This window comes from Dryas octopetala, chromosome 4, assembly GCF_963921425.1.
Source record: "Dryas octopetala chromosome 4, drDryOcto1.1, whole genome shotgun sequence".
Lineage (NCBI taxonomy): Eukaryota > Viridiplantae > Streptophyta > Magnoliopsida > Rosales > Rosaceae > Dryas > Dryas octopetala.
The window spans coordinates 23,934,413-23,954,452 of record NC_141369.1 but is presented as its reverse complement, the minus strand read 5'-3'; the positions used below and the strand labels follow the sequence as shown (position 1 = coordinate 23,954,452).

General features: G+C 32.7%; 1 protein-coding gene and 1 pseudogene across 1 annotated transcript; both read left to right on the top strand.

Moving 5' to 3' along the window:
• The first annotated feature begins 5,068 nt into the window (after positions 1-5,068).
• On the top strand, positions 5,069-7,217 carry LOC147288571 (transcription factor MYB30-like). Its single transcript, XM_086242762.1, has 3 exons — positions 5,069-5,403; positions 5,742-5,871; positions 6,067-7,217. The coding sequence occupies exons 1-3, from the start codon at positions 5,271-5,273 to the stop codon at positions 6,857-6,859; spliced, it is 1,056 nt and encodes a 351-aa protein (XP_086098888.1). The 5' UTR covers positions 5,069-5,270; the 3' UTR covers positions 6,860-7,217.
• Positions 7,218-15,198: 7,981 nt separating this feature from the next.
• On the top strand, positions 15,199-15,489 carry LOC147288570 (mini zinc finger protein 2 pseudogene; annotated as a pseudogene).
• The last annotated feature ends 4,551 nt before the right edge of the window (positions 15,490-20,040 follow it).

The following is a 20,040-nucleotide window of genomic DNA, read 5'->3' as shown; positions in this document are numbered from 1 at the left end:
GAGAAATTCTAGAACCATTGTTATAATTTGCTGTTACTTTAATTAAAAAAAAAAAAAAAAAAAGGCCTGCCACTAGAAAAATTATTGTTGTGGCCTCCCTTTTACAACATGTACATGAAATATGTTTTATAATTAAGTGATACAAACATATTGGAGAGTAAAGTCATATGACCGTCACATACAAAAATTCTCCAACAAAATATGCCCTCTAAATTGTGATAATTTCTCAAACTGCCCTTGAATTCCTGGATGAGACTGTGACTACTCCATCAAGAGTTCCATACCTATAAGTCGTGCAATATTCTATTAACAGCCAGCATACTGGAGAGTTCAGTGATCAATCATATATCTACTTTGAATCAATCATGTATCTACTTTGAATCAATCATATATACCAATGAGATGGAGGGAAGTTGATGACTACATGCAATAACATCAAGTATTCAAGTTCAATGAACATCTTGAAAGTTGAAGCTGATCATCTTCATGATTTATCTTTATTAATTGGTCCTGACGAACACGTGTGAGAATTCAACAGGTTATAAAATTTGCATACATACAAGTAAAGTGGCTTATATATAATATTATGGTGTGGAAGACAGCACATGGTCTGATTTCAGTAGTCAGTACTCACTACTTAGACACTTGTATAATTATATCAGTATGGACATACATACATTATAGTAGTCAACGTACGTGTACGACCAACTTCAACTTCTTAATTTGGTCCAGGACTCCAGAGTCGGTCCAGTTCCACCAGAGCAAAAGATAAGTTCAATAACTAGCTAGTCCAAATGGTCAAGAAGAACATCCATGAACAAAGGAAACAATGCACCCTTGATGGGCTTGCACTATATTTATGATCAAAACTGAGATTCCATTTAATTATGTCCATTAATTACCTTATATATAATTAATTAAGTTAATTAACTCTTCAATACAGTTATCAAGATCCTTAGTCCTTGTATCACATATATTATATATATATATATGTAAATTACAAAAATTAATATATTATATAATTCATGCTACAAATTTATCTCAATATGAATTATTTGCTTACGTATAACATATATAACTGTAAGACAGAAAATACATGGCCAGCTGATGATATACAGGATATTCATAGTGTCATACATTATATTGGATCATTTTGGTGAATTGTGCAGACTGCTGCAGCCTTAAAAAACATGCATATAGAATTGTAGATTGTAGGACTAAAATATTGTACTCGTATAATAGAATCACATGCATACTCGCATATATATATAATTTAAGTTAACAAAACTCAAAAATAGCATATATAGAGAGGTAGAAGAAGGAATTTATGATGATTTCTGCATGTTAAAGGCCGGCCACATGGAAATTGCAGTGCTGTGACAGCATTGGGGATGTAATTTAAAGATATATCTGTAAATTAATATTAGATTAGATCACCCAAATAAACACGCACAAGAGAGAGATCTGCCATTCGCATGAGAATGAGATAGAGTCTAGAGCCAATAAGAATCTCTGGTAAAGACAATAGATGTGTAAATGATGTATACCCTATAGAAAATGATATGTAAAAATCTTATTTAATGATCAGAAAGTGGATGTCACATACAGTCACAGACGTAGCTAAGGGGGCGCAATTATAATTTATAATTTGGGGGGTCAAAGTTTAAACACCCAAAGTGTGGGGGGCCACCACTAGCTTAATCACAAAATTTATTGATGATAACATTGCATGATGATATGAGTCATATATTAATATTATAGAGAGTTATTAGGAAAAATGAGGGGAGGGCATGGCCACTTCAGGTCTGAGTCGTCTGACTGTGTTTCCGCCCCTGGACATACCCGTACATATCAAAGAAATCCTAAAACTAATTAAAAGAAACAAATTGAAAAATATTAAGATTAAAACTATTTGTATCTATTACGTACATCTCTATGAAATCTACCTGTATAAAATTAGTATGTCATATATATCAATAATTGTTAGAGATATGATCCACAATCACATATTTGATAGAATTACTACAATGTCCTGGACTTAGAAAACGAATTAGCCAGGAACATATAATGCATCATGTACAGCTAGTACTCTAGACTCTTATCTTAATTATAGCTTTTCTTCTTTGTTTCAACTTTCATATCAAGTTAAACCCTCTATATGGGGGTGGGGGGAGCGGTGGGACAATTAATTAGCAGGTTGAAATGTATGTTGCCAAGTCTTCACTCTTTAAGCTAACTATCATTTTCATTTTCATTAATGTTGATGGATGATAAATAATAATAATGGGTCCAACCTTCATACACGACTCCACACGCTCCTGCCTCCAGGGTCCCATCCCCAAGGAATTAAATTTTGAATTTCGAAGAAATTTCGATGAAAATTTTGAAAATTCCATAATTTTTCTCGCGTAAAATTCTAAGATTTTTCCGTGTTAATGCGGCCAAACAAGGGAATTTGAGATTTTCATTTCTCAAATTCTGACTTTTAATGAAATACCGAGTTAAATTTCTCTATCTAATTAAACACACTGTAATACTTTTTATACTCTATAATCTATACATTAAACCCTATATATTCTATATTCTTTAGGATATTAAGTTTTAGACTCTTTAGAATACTTTTAATTATTTTTTTTATATAGAAATGCATTAAAATTTAAGGTTTACAATAACTAAACGAAATCTCAAACTTTTTTTTTCTTTCCAATTGTCTAAAGGCCCCAAACCCCCCTCATTTTTTCTCTTTTTTTTTTTTTTCTTTCCTTACTTTTTTCCATGTACCTCTCTCTTCAGTTTTTTTTTAATCTTTCCTTTCTTTTTTCCCGTGCGTCTCACCTAGTCAAGCTTTGTCTTCACTAAAGGTAACAACCTAAATTTTGGCTTATGGTAATTTTGTTACTTAAATTTTTTCAAATTTGTTTTAAGGTTTGTTTAAAGGAATTATAAAAAATGAAAAATTTCAGAATTTGACGATTATTATTTTTTTTAGAATTAAATTATGAGAGTAGGATTTTTCATAATTTTTTTGAAAGCAATTTGACTATTTTGAGGTTATAGAAAATTAATACTCATCAATACGAATCCGTAGAATTTTTCGGTGAATTATTTGGAGTCTCGAGCTATTTTTGGTGAATTTATGAAGTTGGAGAAAATATAAAATATGAAAATTTCGATAATTTCAATAAATTTTGGTAAATTTCGCCGAAATTTTTTCAAAAAATTATTAAATATGTGTTTCGATTTCAAAACCCTAAAAAAACGAAATTTTCTGCAAAATTTCATCGAAAATTTTGATATTTAATACCTTGCCCACCCCTCATTTAACTTATTTATTTATTTATGAGAATGAATAATTTACATTCTAGTGTTTGAAATTGGTAACTAGAAAATTATTACTATTCTAATATTTGATTTGTGTAATAATATGAATTAAAACTTGTGTTTCAATATTACCCACATTCATTATGTTTAAAATAATATTTTCAATTCATAAGAAGGGTAATTTGGTAATAAAAATCCACAATAAATATTTTCTCAAGTGATAAGAATAACAAATCTAAAAAGGTCCAAGGGTTTCAAATTCATCTCTTATTCAATAAAAGATAATATAATATGAAAGATATATCATACTCATTTTCAATATAATCTGTAAAGCAAACACGGCCTCAAATTATCATGAATATGACCATTTGGTTTGGATTTTGTTGGGGGAGTTTGGGGTTGGGGGTTGTGGAATTACATGCTCAAGTCACTGCGCTTCTAACTCTATAAATTTGTGGGTGTCGTTTCGGTGGTGACTCAAGTGATTGATTTTTTATTTTTGGTCAAAAGTGACAGTGATTCATTAATTATGAAAAATCAATAAATTTCTAAGGATAAGATGATAATTAAGCATTTAGACATGGCAACTGTGATTTGCATGAGTTGACTTTTTTTTTTTTATCACCATCGCTATCCATGCAGCAGCCAAACATGCATGATGCCCGAGAAAACAAGATTGATCCATCAATCAACATAACTTTTTATTATTGTCCACTCAACTTTCATGGCCAAAAAAAAAAAAAAATCATTGTCCACTCAACTTACAATATTATATATGTTGATCCAGTATATATCCAACAAATATTTGATCGATCGAATCGTTTATAAATTTTTTTTATAATCAAATCATTGTTGTGTGATGATGTACACATACTAAAAGACAATCGAATCGAAAATCCAGGGGAAAAATCCAACATCCCCGTATCAGAAATCATTCTCAAAGTACAAATACTGTTTGAGTTATTCAAGAATAAGATCGATAAGCACAACTCACCACCCCATTATCATTAAGGTTAAGGTAAGGAACAATACCACTACAGCACTACTTCAAAAAAAAATTCAACAAGATGATGACCTAATGAGACAAATTGACACCATATTTTCTGTGAAAAATCTTTATGTAAACTAATAGAATTTAAGACATTAATTAATTTGAAAAGTATTTACATAATCAAAGGTTAATTAATTATAAGACTAACTCAGATAATAAAATAAGATTAAAATAGATCATAGATTCGATCACATTCTAGACTTTCCAGTGTAACAAAAGATATGTATATATATAATTAGTTGAGAAAATTAACATGGTATTTGTTCTTATTAAAAAAGAAAAAGGTACAGAAAACTGAGCATAAATGGTTTGGAGGCAACGATTTAATTGACTCTGCTTGCAAAACATTACTAGAGGTGCTGGTTTTACTAGGAGTAGAGTCAGCTGAAAGCTAATTGTTCATGAGTCATGACACACTGGGTTTAAGAGCACATTAAAGAGCAGATTTAAGGGTTTTTTTTCATTATTTACTTTTCCCAGTTGATGAGGCACATTGAATGCCACGCGGTTTTGTGAGGCAGAAGAGAGTGCTGACTTTGTCATGCTGCCCTTGAGTAAATGCTCTTGCTGTCACCTTTGACTCTTTGGCTACTCTTTTGTTCATCTTTTAGGTCAGCGTCCTCTCTCTCTCTCTCCCCCCCTACCTTCTAGGCCTCTCTCTCTTTTTTCTATTTATGCAGACCAAGAGTTGGCCTTTAGTCCCTTGTCTCAGCATTTTCCAAGGAGAAGAAAAACATAGTCTAGTTCAAGAGAAAGGAGCTATTAGCTATATCTATCTATCTAGGGAAGACCTGTTCCTATTCGTTGAGCATAAGAAGAAACTTGGGAGACTAGTGTAGTGGTGAAAATCATCGATATACAGAGAGAAATAAATTAAGAAAAGAAAAACAAAGGTGAAATGGGCAGGCCTCCTTGCTGTGATAAAGAGGGGGTCAAAAAAGGACCATGGACTCCAGAAGAAGATATCATTTTAGTCTCTTACATTCAAGAACATGGTCCTGGCAATTGGAGGGCTGTTCCTACCAATACAGGTTCAATTTCGTTCTCGTCTCTATTTATTTTTTAAGTAACATATATGTTAGCTTTGGACTCATGGGTATGTATATAATCTGCTGGTCAATCTTGTTATGGGTTGTAATGGCAATCTGGGTTTTGTATAATTTTGAGATGAGGAGGCAGGATGTTATACAGTATGTATTTCCATTGCCATATGCAAAGTATAGACCAATTTTTATCTTCACATTATATATTTTGTTTAATCAATTACTTTCTGGAAAGCATTGGCCATGTGGATATTTTTGTAGTAAAGATTGATCTACTATTTGGGCATCCAACTAATACATCTTGTTGTATTTTGGTATTAATGCAGGGTTGCTTAGATGTAGTAAGAGTTGCAGGCTTAGATGGACTAATTACCTTAGGCCTGGGATCAAACGTGGTAACTTTACTGATCATGAGGAGAAGATGATCATCCACCTTCAAGCTCTTTTGGGCAATAGGTAACTAAAAACCCCTTTTCCTCACAATAGTCTCATAATGTTTTACTCTAGCATTTCTGTTTAATTTATTTTACTTCAGTTATAGGATCTGAAAAATGCCAATCTTTATTTTGAAAGGCAAGGTTAGGTTTGATTAATTAATTTCTGTCTAAATCAAATTTATGGCATAACCATTAATTGATTGTGATGTTACAGATGGGCTGCAATAGCTTCATACCTCCCTCAGAGAACTGACAATGACATTAAAAACTACTGGAACACCCACTTGAAGAAGAAGCTAAGCAAGCTTCAAACAGGTCCTGAGGGTCAGTCCAAACAAGGTTCAAGAAGTAATTCATCACAGGAAATATCCAGAGGTCAGTGGGAGAGAAGGCTACAAACTGACATCGACATGGCCAGACAAGCTCTTCGTGAGGCTCTGTCCCCTGAGAATATTAAGCCGACCACTTTGAGTACTACTACTCATGACTTGATTAATGAGTCCACAAATACTGGGTTCTTCTCATCATGCACAAAACCAACCCAAGCATCAAGCACTACTTATGCATCAAGCACTGAGAACATATCAAAGCTGCTACAAGGTTGGATGAAAAATCCACCAAAGTCATCCAAGATTGCTAAGATTCATGACTCCATTAGCAACAGGGCCACAGGGGTTGATTCTACATCCAGTACTGAAGGGGCCACATCTGGAGCAAACACTACTGCTAGTACTACTGGCAATGTTGAATTATCTGATGCATTTGAGTCCTTGTTCGGGTTTGATTCGCTTCAATCTTCGAATTCTGATTTGTCCCCCTCTATGTCGCCGGAGGCTAGCCTGTTCCAAGGCGAAAGCAAGCCGGATGTTAGTCATGACCAATTTGTGCCACTGTCTTTGCTTGAGAAGTGGTTATTTGAAGAAGGTGCTGCTACTACTCAAGCTGGGAAAGAACACTGCTTTAGTGATATGATGACACTAGATGATGAAAATGCTAACTTTTTTTAAAAAGAGTTGCTTAAGCTTGTTTTTGTTTATGGGCATAATATTGGAACATCTTAGTCTTTTGCTTACTCTTGGGAGTTGGGACTCATTAATTTCACACTGCCATAGCTGAGGGAAATTGTTGCAACCCCTTACTGCTAGAACAGGAAAATGTAAAAATTTTACTTTCTTATGTTAAATGTCTTTAGCAGAGAATAACTGAATTTCTCATTGCATATTCTAGCTTAAGATCTTGAAGAGATTTTGTTCTTCAAGATCGATCTTGGAATGTTGTGATGAACTGAAACGCTGTTTGGTGCCTTGTTTTCTTGATCACTTGCTATTTGGCAAGGATATTATAGTTCTTGTGTTTTGAGAGTTATTTCATATATGCTCTTGTTACTATTTTTATTTTTTCTTGTTGCTTAATTCAAAGTATGTATACCATTATACACAACGCACAATACAACCCTGTAATTTTTTTGGGCTCATAATTGCATTAGCTAGCTTCATCTAAATTTGTGAGCTAGTGGCCTCAATAGCAGTAACTTTGCACACACGGCTTTCACTTATTGGGTGTAATGAAAGCGATTTGACGAAACTTTGTTTTGTGCATGCCAAATCGAAAGCAAGTCAACCATGCAGATAGCATAATTGAATGTTAACACACAAGTAAGTCAACATATCCCTGCAGCTTGCTTAATAAAAGTTAATTGAAGTCGGTGCAAAGCATTAATGAGGGTTAAATGTCCAGCTACACCCTGCATATGTTTGAAAGCTTTCACATAATTGCTTTATTTAATTTTCTGTGTTATGTAAATTTCATCAGGTCTAAGTTATAGCTAATTATTACGATGGAGCACAGGATATAAACTTTTAGGATTCCCTGTACTCTCCTCAAATGATGTAGCAATAATTATAACAAACTCATTGGGAAGCATTTGAATGATGGGAAACTAAATGGGCAAAAGAAATTGCAAGCCTTGGAAATGTGCAGTTTGGCCTTTTAAAACGAACATGTGAATATGGCCAAGAAAAAATAAACTAAAACATGTGAAGGGGTTTGGATACATGTTCACTTGTGTGTACAAGTTGTTGGAGTACGTTTAATCTTTGCCAAGCAAGTATTACAGACTGTAAAGGCATATATATATATATGAGAAGAACCCCATACAGAAAGAAGGCATGGGAAACGGGATGATCATGAATTCATGATGGTAAGAAGCATTATCCCCCAATGAACACCATTAGTCGATATACATACACATTATGTAGCCTTCTGTCCAAGTTGGATTTTAAAGGCTAATTAAATACTTGCCCCCTTATTATCTATTTGGTAATCTTCTTTTTTAGATATGTTCATTATTATGTTATAGAGTATAATTTTCATTTTTCGTCATCAATATCTGAAATTTTATGTTCCAATAATATTTTTACATATAACTCTTCTTTATCAATATATATCAAATTCTTTTTGGTTAATTATCAATTATATATCTAAATATAACAAATCGAATTATACATAAGTAAACATTTTCCCTCGTATCCTATTTGATCACATGCTAGTGCCTAGTTGCATGAGGTCGATCTAAGGAACATAGCCCACCAAATAGTGATGAAAGTCAAGATGAAAACGTGCCCTTAGACATAATTAATTTAGTGGAATAGCAGAATGTGACGACGCCATTGATCATGAAGTGATGGAATGTGAAGCAAGCCAGCTGGTGTACTTAGTGAGGAGACCACGCACATCCATCTTCAACTTCATCAAGTCCGTATGAGAAACAAACAGCAAAATCCAATTCTGCACATTGACGTTACTGGTCTTCAATTTGATGCATACAAATACAAAGCCTACGTAGCAAAAAGAATAGCCAAATGTATATTACTCCATCAGTAAGTATATATACATTTAATTTAATGTTTTTGGTGTCACATTAAATAGTTATGACAATGTTATTGCAGGGTCCCCACGGCTAAAATATTTTTATTAATTGCCTGTGGTAATTGATGGGTCTAATTGGCATGCTCATAGAAGCTACCTAGCTAGCAGTTTTGATGATACTATTTCATTGATATTCTAAACGTAATGGACATACATACATACATGGACCCTCCATTCCTAATTGGCTAATTGATTGTTTTCGCAAGTCTTGCCAACCATGCACAACAAATTAAACTCATATGCGTACACATGTGCTCGATCTGAATCCCAAAGCCGCCCCAATATACTATGCATGCATGTGTTGTATGTGTCTGTGTGTTTTTATTAGGTATACATATGCATTTGTATTAATTGTAACATTTGTGTATGTAGCACGCATATATGAGTCATGCATAAAAACAAGTTAGTATACATGTTTATGTCTGCAACCAAAAATCTCAGCAATTAATGAATGATGGGATCCAAAGTCCAAACGGCAGTACTACAACTACTTCCCAAATTTGCTGTGAGCTGTGAAGTGCATGTGTTGTATGTGAAAATGACCCATGGTGAATGAAGTTCCATTGAGCTGAGGTTCTTTTCTTTTGTTTTATATATAAATGCAAATCGGCAGTGTTGAATATTGATACATCTTTGACCAAAAAAAAAAAAAAGAATATTGATACATCAAATCAGTGCGCAGTGCAGATTGTGTCAACTTCCACAAATCACAACTTTTCATCGCCATGGAAAAAAGGAACCACTGCCGCCGAGGCTTCTAGAAGGGTGAATGAAATTTGACAAAAAAAGCAGACAAAATTAATTTAGAGTAATGAGGAATTAAGATGTTACAGAGAGTCACAGAGCCATGAGGAGGCAGCACCACCACCCAGACCCAGAGAGTCAGATCACACAGGCGGCCTTTTGCTGTCTCTTTTAATGCTACCACATGAGCGTCATAATCTTTGGTACTTCGTATGAGACATTCACATGCACAGTATATATTGCACCTCTATATGTACATACAAAATATATGCTGGACGCAAAAAGACATTCTTTTGACAATAGCAATTTTTTTATATTCTCGGAATTAAGAGAATGATTTGAATTTGAAATTCTTTTAAGTACTTACAATAACAAATTAAACAAACACCATATAATATAAAAATGTATTTAACGATTTAAGAATATGTAATGTATTTCAGTATAACAAAATTGAACACAAAATTGTTAAGAAATAAATATGTATTTCAATGTCACGCATGTCGTATCATAAAAGTGTTTCAATATTAAATGGTTTGTAAGAGAGCAAATAGCTCTAATAAAATGGGAAGGTGTAGAATCCAATATTTATGATGGGTACGTATGAGATGAAAAGTATTGATTTGAGACGTGTCACAACAAATGAAACATACTTCATCCACACAAACAAATGCTTTAATTTTTTAACAAAAAATATGAGAGTATTTTATTTATTCATAAGTTCATAACTAGTTCATTTTTTAATTAAGTAGTTTTACGGTTTTTCCCATTCTGTTAATATGCTTTGGAGGTTAATGAACATGAGCAGATTTCACAAATTTCTAACAATGAAAACACTAATGTATCATCTTATTAATTATTGGTTTGTGATCAGTTGATCACTCAGTATCACACTGCGTGTGAATGTAAAACTTTCTTATATAAGTTTTTATCATAAACCAATTTCCATACGGATCTATAAACTTAAACCTCACATTCATTTTTCATCATTTTGAAAACAAAGTTAGGATGTGGAAGTCATTGCTCTATATATCACCTTTCATTTTGTAATTTCACATGCCTATTATTCTATTAATTAGTTGCTGTCTCAATTTATGACCTTGCAATTTTTTCTGACCAAAATATCAGAGAGATTAGGTGGTCCTGAGACAATTAAAGATTCGTGATCTTGCTTTGTTAATAGACACCAAAAGCTATATATATGAACGAGTCTTCTATCACTTTTCAATGACACTTGACTCAGATAATTCACATGTACCACACGGTCCACACCCAATCTAACTTCAACAATTAAATATGAACATTTCTCATTTTAATTTCGAGATTTCCACAATTAACCTTCTAGATCATCTTATACTAATTTAAAGTATTAGAGAGAATTAAGGAAATCAAAAATTTGCATTCTATTTTGTTTATATTAATTTTCTTTTTTTCTTCTTCCAAATCAGATCGAGAAATTCTGGGATTAAAAAATCTGTCTTTTTTACTGGCAAACATGTTCTGTGAACACAATTTTACTCTCACGAGGTATCTTTGCTCTTTTTCCAAACGCAAATTTCATGGGCATGGAAGGAGGTTGGCAAGTACGTACTGGCTATATAGCACCTGTGAACCATATATAATTTTAATGAATTGCCAAGGATAAGCTAGCTCTAGGACAAAGTTTGCATCAATCAAAACCAGCTTTCTTATTTCAAGTTGAAATTTCTATTTTAGTTTGTATTATTGATCAACTTTATCAGTGATGGAGTTGTTGGCATCTCTTATATCGATCAGTACCATTTTACAATTTGAAAAGGGAAATACGTGATTAACAAGGCCTAAGATGCTGCTTTATCCGGAAGACCCAAAAGGCAAAATCAGTAGGCCTTTTTACTATGGGCATCACAAAATTTGGTTGGGTTGTTGAGAGGCAAAACGCTCCTTCTTTCATTATCTTCTCACAAGACAATCATACTTGATAGTTAGCTAGTCCCCATCAACCTTCAAATTTATCCTACTAACTCTCTCTACCTCATATCTTGTAGCTTGATCAAATCAAGTACCATAGGAAGAGGAGACAAGCTTGAGAATATTGGGATGCAATGGTCAAACTCTTAATATATTGTTGTTTCATCAAGAAAACAATGACACTTAACTGTTGCAAAATCGATGTGAGAAATGTTACTAAACTGTTAATTTGAACCACACCATTAATTATTTAAAATTCAGTTAATTAATGGTTCAAATTAATAGTGTACAATTAATAGAACTTTTTCGGACCGAGTACTCTTCCCAGCTTCCCTAACTCTTTAGATGCCATTGTTGTCATATTATACAAGAGTTTTGGCTTATGTTATTTTATGTGATATGACATAGTTGTACAGTGTTGTTTGTTTCTTTTGGTCAGAAGTATTAATATGCATTTGGGTCACTCAAAATCAAACCGGTCCACTGGCCCTGTCAGCAAGGCTCCTAGCTGTACTATACCAAGTAAATTTACACCTACCACAATATCACAATTGTTACCCAACAGAAATATGTAATCAATTATGTATTACACTAATTAGGTGTTAATTTAATGATATTTTTCTTCCTAATGTGGGAGAGGTCTCAAGTTTGAATGCACCTTTCTTTAGATTTAAGGAAAAAAAAAAAAGAGCCAATTTAGAAGTACAAGAGTTAAATTTACACTTACAAAAATATTATGGTTGTTGTCAAATGGTATTTATCTCCACAATTTTCCCATCTTCAAATAAAGTAAATAAATAAATAAGCATTACGTACAAGGGTTAAAATTTTATCACGTCGACAATGTCATCCTTGGCTGGCCTCCTTATCTCCTCAAGGACATGGAGATTTCAGATGGTACATGTTTTTGGGTACACTAGCTAGATATAACTTGGCAGAAAAGCAAAAGCTGCATACGCAGTTGTGGATCAAAATATCAAGAACGTGATGAACAAAAATGGAAAAAAGTTGGATATATAGGAGTGTTCCATCGATATCAAATACCTGCAGCATTACCTAACCACATGTCAATTAATCCCTGATTATATGTTAGGGCTTTTCAATCAACCAAATTAGAATTGTCTCATATAAACTAGCTTGTACATGTGCAAATCAGATCTTAGGAGAGCACATGAATTCATTTTGCTGGCTATGAAATTGTTGGGTACAATATATTGGCACAAAAATAAAAGAAATCTCACACACACACACATATATATATATATATCTATGAGTGCTCTAAAGCTAATAAATTAGCAAGTTAATACGAAGCTTACTATGTTTTTTGGTTCACCACATAACTAATCTCATAATCCGAACCGTCAATTATTTAGATCATATTTCAAATATCATCATTGCAAAAAATTAACTAAATCGAAAATAATGTAGTCATCTAATTGAGATCAAATAAATAAACGATCGGTGTTTTCGATAAAAGCATATAAGTAATTGTTATTATAATCAAATGGCTAAATAACTTCCGATTTTGGAGATTTAGAATATTTATATATTTATATATATATATATATATAAAGCATATGAAGTGATATGAGTGTTTTAGAAGTTTCATTGTGTTAGTATATTATTACACAGGCAATATCCATATAAAATATGATTGAAATCATAATTTGTTTTCTTATAATAATTCATCAAACTTAAAGTAAACAAATATCCAAATTAAAGTCTTCCCATTTATATATTTTGTTTTATTAATTTTCTGTAGGATATATATACTAGACCATTTCATTCATTACGTGTCAAGTAAGTACCAAATTCCTCCATATGGAGATGAAGAAAACTTTTTCCTTCTTAGAATCACAAATTCAGAAACAAAACGTACGTACTTGATTTATTATTTCCAACTCCAAGCAAATGTTTTAAGTCGGATGAGACTACTTGAACCCAAAATTTTGCTCTTTAATCCCGGCCACTATATATTTTTTTAAAAAGTACATTTGAAATTTCATTTTTCAACTAAAAATAATTATAAATTATAAATTTTGTCTCCTCTCCTTGTCTCCCTCTAACACTTGGCCAAGGTGGCCAACACTAGCGATGCCATAGGCACATGCAATAGAATAATCAATTTGACATGTTATTAGGTAGATAGAGAAGAAAGGGAGATGTCGAATTTGAACTTTCTAAGTGTCACATAGGCCATTTGAAGATGCTCTTACCCGTTTTGATCATCTTGTTATATATAGAAATTAATTAATTTTTTCTTCACCACCCCATTACCATCTAAGATTTGACATAAGAAAATTTGGATTCATGACCCCTGAAAAGATGCCATCGTACCATCAAGTAGTATTATATATATCATCTCGAGTCATGATCATGACTACTCAATTAGACTAGGGGGTTGTTATTTGGAACCGTACACTTCTTTAAGTAGAGTGCATATATATAGATATATATACACTGTCATCACGGGCATGCAAGCAAAGTGGATCGATCAATTGGAATATTAGGTTATACATTGCAAGTTATCACGGGAATGCTAATTACCAACCAATGGGTTTGGCCATGATCCACATAGAAAATATTGAATTACTATCTCCAAAAAAAAAATATTGAATTATTATGCAAATTATATATACAAAACTTGCAAGCAAACAAGAAGATAATATTCTTGGTAGCATTTGATCCGTACAGGGTTGGCAAAGCTTATATACCCTATATATCATTTTCAATGGATATAATATATATCAGTGCTTTAATAAGGTGATGAATTAAGGTATGCTAGCTAGACAATTGTTGTTGGCATCGTATCAATGTGCCCCACAGAAAACACCCTTTTAGTATCACTTTATGGGCCACACAGTACATATTATTAGGGTCTTAAATTTCTGCTTAGCTGGTCATTCTATATCAAACCAATCCAAGTTATGGATGAAAACAAAAGCTTTCTCATCATATTTAGCATTTAGGGTTAACTTCTGACTTATTTACACAGAAAACAGAATCTGTATTTCTTTTTACACTATTTTATTTCATTGTGAGGTTGTTGGACGATCAATTCACTGGGACGGTTTTAGGGTTTATCACTACTAACCAAAAAGATTAAAACAACTATAATATAGTAAAAAGTTGGTCATGGACCGTACTGTGCCCCACTTTTTTCTGTCCATAGAAAAATAATCAATAAATGAAGGGAAAAGAATATTATATTGAATACTCACCTAAACATGAGATTAGTGATCAATCTTCATTTTAACATTAAACTCCTCTTTTAAGTGGTCATACACAGGACAAATAGTCATACGCGAGACAAATAGTTATTTTTTTTAAGTGACCTTGTTAAAAATGATTTGCAATTAATGGTCGATCTGCTATCATACTGAATATCTATCTTACAAATTTAAGTTATTAATTAGATGAAAAGATCGGGTAAATATTTATAACTTTTTAACAGCCACTTAAATCAACTAATGTAGGAATGTGCCAACTTATTATTAAAATTAAAGCAAGAAAAGTGAGGTTTTACATGCTAATATGCTATAAATATGCTTCTAGGGTTAGGGCTTGGCCATTGCGACCACAAAGCAAGCTCTTGTATCCTCTCTCTCTCTCTCTCTCTCTCTCTCTCTCTCTCTCTCTCTCTCTCTCTAATTTTCCATGTCCTGATTCTGGGTCAATAATTAATTAATGCAAAGAAGACCGAATTGGGATCTAAATTACAATTGAAATGAGGAAGCGGCAAGTGGTTTTGAGAAGAACAGAAGAAGCTTCAGAAACTTCATCTTTCACGATTCGGAGCGTGAGATACGGAGAGTGCCAGAAGAACCACGCGGCCGGAGTTGGAGGGTATGCTGTAGATGGGTGCAGAGAGTTCATGGCAAGCGGAGAGGAGGGCACAAGTGATGCACTCACCTGTGCTGCCTGTGGCTGCCACAGAAACTTCCACAGAAGGGAGGTCGAGACTGTTTGCGAGTGCTCTTCACCTTCTTCAAACGGTGGGGCTAAAATACCTAACTAGTAGTTGATATATATTGCTGATTTTTATATATATAATTAATTGTGGGAGTTCATGTAATATATTGTCTTAGTTTTCTAGCTAGCTAGGTTGGTGAAAATGAGTAGATCGATCTATTGTGTATGGATTGAGAAAAAAATTATTATGGTATTTTTTCTTTCTTTTTTCTGATTTTCATGGTATTTTTCTGTTGATTTACCTGTTTGTGTATTAGTACTTTACCTTTATGTGAATATTAGTGAATAATAAGTCTGTATGTACATACAAATTAACTCCAAATTTCAAATGCTTCATGTGCTGATGATTTGATGATCAAGTAACCTAATTATATATATTCCAAGTCCTGGTTAAAGCCTCTTTATTTCTATTTTTGCCTGATAATTTTCTATAATTGGCATAAAGCATTTCTATTCATGAATGGTGCTTACTGATCTTAATAGTAAGTTCTGGAATTATTCCTTCTGCAATCTCTAACATATAAGGAAAAAGTCTATAGAATATATATATACATCCGAAAATGTACAAATGTAATTGGATTATTACTTTGTATTTAAGATTAATTTAAGGCCCACATGATATCTAATCATGTTGGTAGTTATGATGGAGGATTTCTTTAACAACGTGCAATTGAAAGGTGATTAAAGACTTAAAGCTTAAACTAAAAAACCCACTAATATTGGTTGATCTCATATTATCACTTTTGGTAGGTCAAGTTGTATTGGTTATCCAAAGAACCAAACTAACCAAGAAAGAAGGCTATCGAAAGCTCCAAGATATCATATATATATACATGCTGTATGCCTCTATTGCACCACTTCAACTAATTACAAACCATCCATTACCTTTTGGTTTTTGGTCACCAAAGGATCTGAAAATGGCAATTGCAAAACAATATTTGTTTTTTCTTCGATCCCTTTTGGATGTTCGTATAGAGATAGATAGGGGGTCAGATACTTTTCATGTGAGTTGTTGTAATCAAGTTAGGCCTTGAGTATGGGAGGGAACAAACGTTCAGGTATACATTACATTGCAATTTGATCGGGTCGGGAAGATGTCAATTCTATGTAGTATTAAAGCTAGAAGTATGTATGCATGCATGTTCTTGCTTCTTGGGAGCCACCCCCCTACCAAGCAAAGCAACTAAGTTGTTATTTTCATCGCCATACACAATTTTGGCCTACACACATCACTACTCGATAGTTTTCATCCCAAAATTTTCATTGAGAAAATCACTAGATGCCCTTACAATTAATGCAAGTCAATGAATATAGACATGTTTCTTAAAGCTATAGATTGCTTTTAATAACTTTAGCTCACTATCCCTTTGAAGATAGAAACTTTGAAAAGGTAAGCTATATATTGAAATTTGTAGTAATAGTGTTCTTTTCCTAGACTTGTTATATTGTAAACTTGTGAATTAAAATTGTTGTTAAATGAATTTTGCACATCAAGACATGTGATCCTCATTTACAATTTGATATTATAACATTCGGATATCTAATAAGGATTATTAGTTCTTTAAAATTCTATTGTTAGTGTATAAAATAAGTTAAATACCAATCCTATATTTTTATTACGAATGGGTTAGAAAATGGTCGTGTTTTAGGATCTACATGGCAACCAGGGCCTAATTCTACGACCACGAAACAATAGGGCCTAACTGTGTCTGCTAAAAGTTGGGTCAAAATTTAAAAGCTCCAAAAACTTTTTGTATATGGATTTATCAATTTATCATGGACTGGGCTCTTCCTTTTGGGCCTTTGGCTGGGGGAGGGCTAGACGATTTTAACAAACCCAACTAGAAGAAAGAGTTTCTCCAATCCTATTACTTTCACTTTCTTAATTAATTTGGTGTGGATATTAGTGATACATAGGTCTAGAGTCTTGGACATCTTTATAATAAGGGTTAATAATTATATTCATAAATTTACATTTATAAGAGATCAATTGTTTTCTTTCAGGGATTGATTATTTTTGTTGAGACTGAGGGAAAATTGATTTAGTTGATGGAAAAAGAAAAGTGTTGTTTTCTTGGAGCTATGTTTTGAATTTGGAGTTTCAAAACTAATCTGTATAACCTTTTATCTTGGATTATAAGTGATTTACACGCAACTGTGGCCCCAATATTATGCTCAGGACCAACCTAATGGTACGTACTTTGAAAGAATCAAAATTAAATGCTTTACCAAACAAGTTCAGTTGTTATTAGAATCTTAGCAGAGATTGAGCTTGACCTAGCTACTATATTTCAAAATTGCAATTTGCAAATGCAATTGATGAATCCAAATCACAATGAAAGTTGGCAGGCATAGCACGTGAATTAGGGTGATGATGGACCATACAGTTTCCTATTTGGGTTAGACAAAATCACCTCTTTCTTCTTTGTTTTCACATGCCATCAATCAAACTCCATACCATACCTCCCAATATATATTACACATGACGTCGTAGCTACAAGATGGCCCTGAATCCTCATTGATTCATCTCTGTGTAAATATGACAATTTAATTTCACTTGATCCCTCATCATTTTTGTAACCAAGTGATCGAAGATCATATTTATGGCTAGAGATTGTAATTTCATGATTTGTGACCACTTTTTTTAATATATGATCAATAGAGGAATGTTGTGATCTAAATGCATGACAAGGTTCGGTTGTTGAAACAAATTCATTTTGTAGTGCAATTTTATGATCGCAATTTTTTATTTTTTGAATGATTTTTTAAAGATTATCTAGCTCTGCAAACAAATTAACTAAATTAAAAATCATTTAGTGATTTTACTATTGGAAAATAAAAAAAAATATATAGCATTCCTCATCATCCATATATCAAATAGATTAGATGTTGTTTCATCGTGATCACAATCAATGCCATGGTTTCTGGCAGTAGAGAAGTGAAGTATTGATTGTGTGTGTTTGTGTGCCACATGCTGTGAAAAGAACCACACATACCAAATAATAAAACCTCTGTGTACGTAGGAGTTAAAATTTACATAATTGGGTAAACTTGCGTACAGAGATGGGAAAATTCACTACCAACCAAATATGTAAAAGAATTTTACATAATTTTCGATCTCGATCACTTTTTTTGTTTAAGAACTCGATCATATTAATATTACAACCCACAACCCAGAATCCGATATGGTTTGTACTTTTTCGTTTCTTACACTCATAATCCGAAATTTCATCAAATTGTTGTGCTCTCAAAAAATTTCTTACATGAGTAGATATTCCCCTCATGGCATAAGAAAATGTGGATCTACCGGTGGAATTTATAGAAGGAATATGCTCTCTTTTGTTGGAATATTTCAAAATATTAATAGAAAAGAGTACTTTTTCAGTTTATTTCAAACATGTAGTATTTGTAATTCTCTCCATTTTATTAAGAGAGATAAAGTTTATTGAAAGGAGGAGAGATTAAGTTTGAATCTCCCTTTTTGGAATTGTTTTTTATTTTAAAACTTGTTTTCTTTTCTTTATTATTACCATTTTGTAAAAAAAAAATTAAAAAACCAACTAATTTATGTGTTTGTAAGAGAGTAGAAAAAAAATTTCCTTTTCTTAACATTATCTTAAGCAAATGTGCACCCTTAATTTACTCTAAAAAAGTTGCATAAAAATTTATTATCTTCTGTTTTTTCCTGAGTTGTGTTTTAATGTTTTATGCAGAAACAAGACTACAAATCGTGTACAAATATATGAGTATGATCAAAATTCAAAAAGGTATTTGGGGTCAATTTTTGCTTTTGTAAACCAAGAGTGCCAAAACAGTAATTCGCTGGAGTACTTGATTGTATCCCAAAGACAACAAGAATATGGCGTTTTGAATCCATTTTCTGCAGGCTCTGAACATCACCACACCAGATTTTTCAGCACCTTTTCCCAGCTTCTTGATGACCCAAATAAAAGCCAATATGTCTAATTGGCCCAAACTAGGTGCCAACCCAATTAAGGTGAAGGTGAAAATGTAGCTTATATATCCCATTTAACAGTGCATTGGCGCGCATATATTAAATTAGACTGATAAATAAGGAATATCAAAGACAAAGATTGTTTGAGGGGGGATACATATATATATATATATATATATATATTCAACAATAGGTACTACTAGGACCACCAAGTCACTAATGCATTCATCTTTATGCTGTGCACATAATTGTGTGGTCCTTCATTGACTTGCAATAAGTATGTTTCCTTTCAAATTACATATATATGATCCATGTTAATGAAATATGAAAAGTAGTTCAATCCTAGCTTGGTAATTCATAAAGATGTGAACTTTTTGATAGAACTTTAAAAAAAAAAAAAAAGCTTATAATGAAAGGGTGTCTGAGAGCTCGATCAAATGCTAGCTAGTCTAAAATGTTTTATTTTTTTATGCGAAATATTAAGACCCTAATATTTTCCTGTTTAAACAAAAATTGAAAAAGATTATTAATTAAATCTTTGTTGTTTTTATTCTTAAAAAGTTAAGAAACAAAAGAGATTTCACATCATGGGGGAATACTACTTATGTTAATATCAAGCAAGTGGGGGTTTTTTTTGTTTTA

Coding starts and splice junctions, on each gene's coding strand:
- LOC147288571 (XM_086242762.1), top strand. CDS start 5,271: ATGGGCAGGCCTCCTTGCTGTGATAAAGAGGGGGTCAAAAAAGGACCA. Junction 5,404..5,741: donor GGCTGTTCCTACCAATACAG/GTTCAATTTCGT, acceptor GTATTAATGCAG/GGTTGCTTAGATGTAGTAAG. Junction 5,872..6,066: donor CAAGCTCTTTTGGGCAATAG/GTAACTAAAAAC, acceptor GTGATGTTACAG/ATGGGCTGCAATAGCTTCAT.